Genomic DNA, 8,674 nt, shown 5'->3' with positions numbered 1-8,674 from the left:
TCACAGGGGCCTTGAATCCCAGGCTCAGATGTGATGCTACAGCAACGGGGAAGCCATTAGACCATTTCAGCAGACATGGAAATGGCCAGATTTCTATCTGGGGCCCTCAGTGAGCTATAAACACCATGCAAAGCTAGCTATTACGGCTAATAGTGGTTTCTCACCCTGCCCCACAATTGCCATTTTCATGTCTATTTCCCGCTAGATCAAGAAGCCAACGAGGGCGGGACCTGTGTGTCCTGTAGCTCTGTGCTTGGCACAGAGCGGACACTCGGAAGATGCTGTTGAATTAATTAATTAAAATGAAGCACATGATACCAGCTACTGTGAACCGTTTTGCGGAAGAAAAACTTTGGGATCAGGCAGCCTCCAATCCAAACCCCGACGCCAGCTCTTACTGCAGAATGGCCTTGGCAAGCTGAGTTACATCTCTGAGTGTCCTCCTCAAAATAAGTTCAATAATTCCTTCCTCACACTGTAGAGCACGGTGGTTAAAAGCAAGGGCTTTAGAGATTGCATTCTCAGGCTTGAACCCTTGGTTCTGCCACTTACTAGCTGTGTGGTCCTGGGTTTTTATTTCCCTCTCTGTGCTTCAATTTCCATCCCTTTACAATAGTGATGGTGTGACCTGTATCATGGGGTTAGTGTGGGCACTCTGTAAAATCATGGGTGTCATCAATAAAAATTTTTTTAGAAAGATTCCTTCCTCCCCAGTTATGGTGCAGTTCCAAACACAACGCCCAGCACACACAAAGACCCTCAGTGAATAACAGCTAAAAGAAAAGCATGAAGATCCTTGGGCACAAAGCACCAGAACTACTGCCTGGTACAGACGTCAGCAAGCAGGAGGGAGAGTGTCAAGCGGCAGAATTTTAAATCTGAGGATCTGGACTTGAATCCTGGCCCTGCTCTTTCCCAGCTGTGCAACCTTAGGGAAGTAAATTAACCTCTCTCGTTTCCTCATCTGTTCAAGCTAAGTATTAACAATAATACCAATCTCAAGGACTCGTCGCGTGCACTAAAGGACATAACGGATGTGAAAGTGCTTAATGTATAAAATGTGGGTGATGCCATTATTATTATCATGACAGCTCATAAAACCCGGGTGGAGCTTCCTGTTATAAACTAGTTCTCCCTTACTCCGCCCGCAGACCAGGGGCTGGCTCAGTGCTTTGTTCTGGGCATAGCTGGAGGGGCCAACTGGGCTGGGGCAGAGGCCAGGGCCGGCTCCCCGCTCCCACCATCTGCACCGCGGGGTCGGCCCATCTGTCCAGCAGTGGGTACACATGTGGCCTCATCTGAGGGTGTAGGGTCGTTGGGGTCAAGCAGGAGAAAATTGGGGGCAGATGAGGGGAAGGTTCCAGCTTATTTTTAGAAAAGGGGGAAAGAGAGGAAGACAGGAAGGCCCTTGTTCCTCGGCATTTCCACCATGTGGATGGCAGGCGGGAGGGCAGGCAGGCAGGGTTGGAGACAAAGATGCGTCTGCTCCTGGGGCTGCGGCCACGGCTGTTGCAGGACCTCAGAGGACTGTCGGCGCGGCGTTCTCACTCGCAGCCCTGCCCATGGGAACCCTTCAGGACCCTGAAGGAGACCGCACCATCTAGAGGGGCTGAGCCCGCAGGGCCCATTTGCGCTTTCGGAAGGATCCTCCAACTGCGCTGTCAAGGATAGCTCGTGGGGGGGAGTCTGGTGCCAGGGAGGCCAGTGGGCACTCCCAGCACAGGGCCTGGCACACAGTAGACCCACGAAAGGTACCAGGCCTCTCCTCCTGGCCCTCCCTAAGGTTCTGAGGTCCTGGCACCTCTCCAGGTTAACCTGCCTTGTGTCCCAAGAGGCAGCACCGTGGAGTGAATGAGACGGTGACTCTGGAGCCGGATCACTGGAATGTGAGTCCTGGCTCTTCCACTTTCTGGCTGTGTAACTTAGGGCCAGTTGCTTAACCTCTCTGTGCCTCAGTTTCTTTGTCAGTAAGACGGATATAGCCGTAGTTCATACTGCATAGGTGTGTTGTGAAAATAAAGTAATATGTGTTAAACACGTAGAGCAGTCAGCTTGTACTCGGCGTCCGCTGCTGTTACCGTCAGCCCACAGTAGGGCAGGCACATCTGGGGTGGCCTGGTCCAGGAAGGAGTGAGCTGAGCGTGCACCGGGCTCTCCAGCAGGACCCCTCAATGGGGGAGAGGCAACCAGACTGTGGTGGGATTGGTGTCAGAGAACAGGCTGGGCCGGGCCAGGGGAGGCGGCAGGCCTGCCCCGCGGCAGTGGGCCCGCCCAAGGCTGGAGGTCGGCAGACACCGCTGTGGCTCCCATGGGTGTTTTTGAACGGAGCCCAAAAATGACAGGAATTTTCCAAATCGCCTGTTTTTCCACTCTCAGGGCTCCCAGCTCCCCCACGCTCAGATCTAACTCTGAATAGAACTTTGAAATATGTCAAGAACAAGAGGGTGAAAGACCCCAGAGAAGACTGTTAATCCCAAGTCCAGGTGGTGGCACGCCGGCCAGAGCTGCCCGTGGAAAAGTATGAGAGGGGATGCACGTGTGGGAGGTGTGTCCTCATACCTGGACACAAGAGCTGGTGTGCACGTCAAGCGGCTATGAGTGTTGGTGCGTGCGAGTGTCCGTGCACCTGATCGCACACTCAGGTCAGCGTGCGCATGCCTGCATCTCCCATGGGTGGGTTCCCATGGGAACAGCTGCCCGGCTACAAGACGCACGAGAAACGGCATGAGTTAAGCGTTTACCAGCCTGACACACAGTAGGTGTTCATCACCTGTACTCCCCATGTCCACTCCCCTATGCGTGTAAATGCATGGAACACACCTGCCCACGTGTCTGCTTTGCCTGTGTGTGACAGAGGTGCCTTGGCAGTCACTGGACCTGGGGCAAGATGGGAAAGAGAACTGAGGCCTGCCCTGCTTCAGTCTACCTACCTGGTCCTGGGCAGGAAGACCTGCCCCAAGGCATGAGATTCCCACGACGTCAGGGGACTAGGTGAGGGGTGGGGGTTTGCATAAGCGCATCCAGACCACCAGCTCAGCCACAGCCGAGGTATCCTCAGATGGGCAGCAGACTCAGCATCCCAAGAGACTGGAGAGCCCTTGGAGGCCACCCACAGCGGCCCAGGGGCGTGGACCTGCCTGGGGCCCCACAAGTCCAGGGCTGGGGCTGAAACCAGGTGTCTCGATGAAGAGCACAGACTTAGAAACCTGACAGGCCAGGGTTTGAACTGTGGTTCTCTCTTTGACTAGCTGGGTGACCTTGGGCAAGTCATTTCACCACTCCTAGTCTGTTTCCTCAGCGGGAAGTGAGCATTCTAAACCTCAGGGGTCAGTGCTGGGCTTGATGATCAGGCCCCTGACTCCCACTCCAGTGCTCTGGATGGGTCCAAAGGAACCTCCCTCCCCTCAGGGGGCAGCTGAAGGCTAAGGGACAGGGTCCCAGGTGCCCCCCAGGAGACTTTCTTCTCTAGGTCACCCTGAGAGGGATCCAGAGCCCTGTCCTGGGAAGCTAGTGACCAAGCCTCTAGCCCCTGCCTGGCCTTAAGCAAGTGTCTGCTCCTCTCTGGGCCTCAGTTTCCCTACCTCTACCAGGAGGGGTAGCTAGGGGATCTCTTGGGAGCCTCCCCATTCCAAAGACCCCTGGCTCCACAGGAGAAGGTAATTGGGAGCAGCTGCCTCGAGAGCGAGCGTGGGAGCATTGGGGAGGGGGCCTCGAGGCTTCCCCAGCCGCCGGACACTGCCCCGTGGTTTATGTCAAATTGTCAGCCCCAATCCTGCTTTCCCCCTGGGCAGGGCCGCCTTCACTGGGCCTCAGGAGAGGTGGCCTGTCCAGCCGCCGTGTTTACAGTGCTCAGACGCCGCCGGGAACCTGATCTGGGCAGACCAGGGTGGGCCGCCCCACGGGGCCCAAGCCGTGTCCACACTCATTTCCCGGAGACTGAACATGGCCTGCCCGCCCGCCTTGCTGAGTCCAGCTCCCCGGCCACCCGCCCACGGAGGGCCCAGCTTCTTGCAGGCAAGCGCCATGGACAACTGCAGAATGCATGAGGGCCCGGGGAGCCAGAGCAGGCCTGAGTGGAGGGGGGTGCAGAGGGAGAGAGGAAGGGGCGTCCCCCTTCCAGACAGGTTCATGCTGTGTCCCCCCAGGCAGGTGAGCTCTCTGCCCCCCTGCCCAGGTGTGTTTACCCTACTGACTTGCTGATGGACTAGCTCTTCCCCACACCCAGTCACCTGGGTCAGAGTCAGCACGCTACAGCCCACGGGCCAGATCCGGCACCGCCTGTGAGTGGAGATTGTCTTTTACATTTTTCTTTCTTTTTTAAACTGCTTTATTAACTTCACAATATATAAAGAACATCTCTCCATGCAATAGGTAAAACTCTCCCGCTGACAGAAACTTACAGATTGGGTCAGAAACACAACATTCAATTAGAAGCTGGTAACAGGAGACCCACAAGAAACAAGTAACGCCAAAAGGTTTACAACAAAGGTACGTCACAAACATGTAAGTTAAGGAAGCAGGTGTGTCTCCCTATTAACTTCAGGGTAAAACATCAGGATTCAAGGCATAAGGCAAAACTCATCACGATGGTCACGGTGAGGGGGGTCAGTGCCAACTGCCCGCAGACCATGACTCAACTGCTCTTCCCTCAGCTTTTCCATCAGCTGCCTCACCTCCCCCCCAACCCTTTCCATATTCTCTTCTCTCATCCTTGCCTGTGGCTCTTCAAGCCTCTGAGTCATGTCCCATCTACACTGCAGGATGGGCTGCCTAACAGGGAACCACCTACGATTTCCTCTAGGTACACAATATTCACCAGCTTCCAAAGGGAGGGCGAAAGGCTCTCCTTTATTAGCAGCTCGCCCCTTTTCATCAGTGTTTTCATTCTCCTGGTTGGCGTTTTCCATGTAGAGATTTCTTACTGCTTGTTCCTCTTTGGACACCATTGCTCCTGGGCCCATCCTCGCTGTCTCCGGCTCCTCCTGATTCTTGCTACAAGTGCGCCGCGCGACACTCCCACTAGCAGAGCTGCTGCCCCCACGTCTCGTACTCTTGGGGGCCCGACCCCGGCCTGCACTCCCTCAGGGCCACCGGGAGCAGGGACCGAGAAGGGAGCGAGCGACGGAGCCACGGCCGTGTCTAACACTAGCGCGGGACATGCGCGAGTTGGCGCGGGCCGGTTACGTGTGCCCTCTTTTACGTTTTTGAATGGTTGGGGAAAAAAATCAAAAGGAGAATATTTTAAGACACATGAAAATTATATGAAATTCAAATTTGTGTCCATAAATGAAGTTTTAGTGGAACACAGCACATTGTTCATTTACGTATGTCTGTGCTTGCTTTCTCCCTGCAATGGCAGAGTTAAACGGTTGTGAAGGAGACTGTATGGCCGGCAGAGCTGAGATTATTTACTATATGGCCCTCCACACGAAACACTTGCCCACCTCTGATCTAAATCATTCGTAAGTGTCAAGTATAAACCTCAGGTGTCAATCTCGGGAACCAGCATGGAAGTAAAGGGGGCAAGAAACGTCACTTTCTTTGTTTCCTATAACCTAATTTCTTACCCCATGTTTCTGGGGTCAGTCCACGTTTCGGGGATCACATGATGTCAAGCTGCGGGGTTGGGGCAAGGCATTGGCCCACACTGATTGCATCTGAGGCCCCCCCCCCCGACATGACCCTGCATGTCTGGCCACCTCCAGGGCACTGTGTCCTGGCTGTACCCCACAGCCCTTCCTCCTGAGGCTCTTATCACCTCCCAGCAAAGCCGCTTAGGATATACAGGACTGGCTGTGCTTCTCCTCTACTCCCCTTTATGTTTCTTCAAGATACTCTGTTGATCCCTCTTCTCCCCTTTACTTCGTCTGTAAACTCTCTCAATTCCACAAGCTCAGAGACTTGGAGACCAAAGGCCAGGAAGGCTTGCAGGCCTTCTGTGTTCTGCCTGTCACATACCTCCCCTGGGGCAATGAGCACAGGAAGGAAGAGGAGATTCCAGGGGAAGAGCAGGGAGACACAGACGGGAACTTCAATCCAGCCAGACATGCATTCTTTCACTGCTCTATCCCACTACCCAAACACGCACCCATTCATTCTCCCACTCACTCAGGCCGTTAGTCATCCTTTGTGGAAGAGCCGATGCCCCGCCAGACCCTATAGGAAGGCAGAGGTGAGCACGGCACACCCGGCCCTCACGTTGTCCATACTCCAGGGCAGTGACTGATGGCAAGTGTTTGCTGTCTCTACGGGAGGAAAATAGTCCTTATTTGTAGCATTTATTACTTTCTGTGATGTAAATACTCCAACCTGGCCAAGTTCAAGTTGCCCACGTGATGTCCCTGACCATGGAGCTGGGAAGAGGTACATGCTATCAACTCTCAGGAGCCGGCTGCTGCCTGGAGATTCACACACATTAACAGACATCACACACAGCAAAAGGGCATGGGAGCACAGAGGAAGAGCACCAATCCTGACTCAGAGGGTCAATCCCGGGGGGCTTCTTAGAGGAGGTGACTTTTAGACTTGGACTCTGAAATAAGACAGCTCCCTGGAAGGGAGCTGGCTTGAGTCCCCAGGATGGTTCTGACCTGCAATAGGTTGTGTTCTTGCTCCTGATTGGTTTCCAGTGCCTCCCATGGGAAGAGTTTACATTAGACTCAGCTGTTGTCCTGCTTTGGCCAGTGGAATGTGAGTGAAGAGCTATGGTGTGGTTCGGCCCTTCCTCTTTTTTTCTCTCTGTACTGAGTATGTCATGTCCCAAGTAGGGACAGCTCCTTCACAAGGATCCTGGAATAAAAAGGATGCATGGAACAGAGCCACAGTCAACCCACAGCCACCACAGACAAAATATAATGTGGGCGAAAAATAAACTTGTTATTGTAGAGCCCCTATTTGGGGCATGCTATAGTGTGTCTGTTACCACAACATAACTGAGAAAAAAACTGACTGATTGATGTTCAGTCCATCCCCATCCAGAACTGGCTCATGCCCAAGCATCCCTCCATGAGCCACTAGTTTTGAGCAAAGATTTACCCAACCCAGGCTACTAAGGCTAGTGCAGGGTCCCTAAAATGTCCAGAATTCTCTACAGTTCCAGCATCATCCCCTGGTCCTGGGAAAAGCAAATGAAACCACTTCATAGCAGTACCTCCAGTTCAGTTCTCCCATCTCACAGCAGCTTTTTGGAAGTGTCTCTCTGTACACCAAAAAGACAAAAGCAAAACCAAAAAAACCTCTTAATTTCAACACAAAGTCCTTCCAGACATTGAAATTTCTCTCTTTGAGGAACAGACCAAATTTTGTGCAAAAGAAGAGTCAGGATGAGGTGGACAGGAAGCAGAATCTGCTGGGCAATGCCAAGAACAGAAAGAAAGAGACCACTCCTGCCCCCAGGGAGCCCCCAGGCCGGCGGACCGACAGACGCGTGAACAAACCCACGCAGTCAAGTGTTTGACAAAGTGCTGTGGCATCACAAAGGAGGCAGCCACTACCTATACCCAGAAAGCCAGAAATCTTTCTGGAACAAGTCAAGAGATAAAGGGATGGATGGGGGAGGATGGATGGATGATGGATGGATAGACAAAGTAAAATAAAACCTACCTGGAAGGATCAAAGAAACTTTCACATAGGACCCAGACCTGAAAAAAATGAGAATATCACCAGGTAAGGAATATGGACAGAAGAGACGATGTTCTAGACCGAAGAACAGCACGTGAAGGCAGGGAGGGATGCGGTTCACCGCACCTAGGAAAGGAGGGAAGCGAGAAATGCAAAGGGCTTCCCTGGTGGCGCAGTGGTTGAGAGTCCGCCTGCCAATGCAGGGGACACAGGATCGTGCCCCGGTTCGGGAAGATCCCACATGCCGCGGAGCGGCTGGGCCCGTGAGCCATGGCCACAGAGCCTGCGCGTCCGGAGCCTGTGCTCCGCAACCGGAGAGGCCGCAACAGTGAGAGGCCCGCGTTAAAAAAAAAAAAAAGAAATGCAAAGAGTCACAGTGGCTTACCACAAAGAGAAGCGACTGGGGGGTCAGACAGACTGAGTTCTTATCCCAACGGCACCACCTTCTGACTGTGTGACCTCGGGGAACTTGCTTAAGCTCTCTGCGCTTGTGCCACTATTATCAAACCCAGCCCCAATATGGGGGCATGACCCTCCCTCACAAGGTAATTGGAGCGTTCTATGAGACAATGTGAGCAAAGCTCCGGCCCACTGGAATCAGGCAGTTAAGGAGGCCTCCCTCTTGTTTCCCTTCCACCAGGACCGCCTCTCCCACGGTCCGGGCCCTGCACTCGCCCTGCACTCGTAGGGCTCTGCCTCTTGGCTGAGACACCACCTCCTCCCTGTTCTGGGACTCTCCTTCACAAAGCTCTTGCCCCCAGGGTCCTCTCGGCCCTGCGGCCCCTTCAGCCACTCCACTCCAGCCTCTGCACTCAGCCAGCCCAGCGTACTCCCCACCCCAGGCACGCCTGAGAACAGCCCTGGCTCCAGACCTACAAACACCTTCCCCTCAGGAGCAAACATGTCCAGACGTGGGACCAACCTCAGAGACTGGTGAAGAGGGTAGCTCTGGGCAGAGTGAGGCTGCTGGACCTCGTGCCCTTAGGAAGACACAGGCAGCCAAGGAGAGAGAGCAAAGGCCAGGTGGAGAGGCCAGCTGGCCAGGACACGTCCT

At 53.9% G+C, this 8,674-nt stretch overlaps 1 protein-coding gene across 1 annotated transcript; it reads right to left on the bottom strand.

Moving 5' to 3' along the window:
- Nucleotides 1-4,559: 4,559 nt before the first annotated feature.
- LOC112395889 (protein BEX1-like) lies at nucleotides 4,560-5,019 on the bottom strand. Its single transcript, XM_024739320.1, has one exon. The coding sequence runs from the start codon at nucleotides 4,959-4,961 to the stop codon at nucleotides 4,560-4,562; it is 402 nt and encodes a 133-aa protein (XP_024595088.1). The 5' UTR covers nucleotides 4,962-5,019.
- Nucleotides 5,020-8,674: the final 3,655 nt, after the last annotated feature.

Source organism: Neophocaena asiaeorientalis, unplaced genomic scaffold (genome assembly GCF_003031525.2).
Source record: "Neophocaena asiaeorientalis asiaeorientalis breed wild unplaced genomic scaffold, Neophocaena_asiaeorientalis_V1.1 scaffold138, whole genome shotgun sequence".
NCBI classification, from domain to species: Eukaryota; Metazoa; Chordata; class Mammalia; order Artiodactyla; family Phocoenidae; genus Neophocaena; species Neophocaena asiaeorientalis.
The sequence above is the reverse complement of the archived record's forward strand: the minus strand, read 5'-3'. Positions and strand labels throughout refer to the sequence as shown.

What these genes read in the sequence shown, in the direction of transcription:
- LOC112395889 (XM_024739320.1), bottom strand. Translation starts at nt 4,961, where the DNA reads ATGGGCCCAGGAGCAATGGTGTCCAAAGAGGAACAAGCAGTAAGAAAT.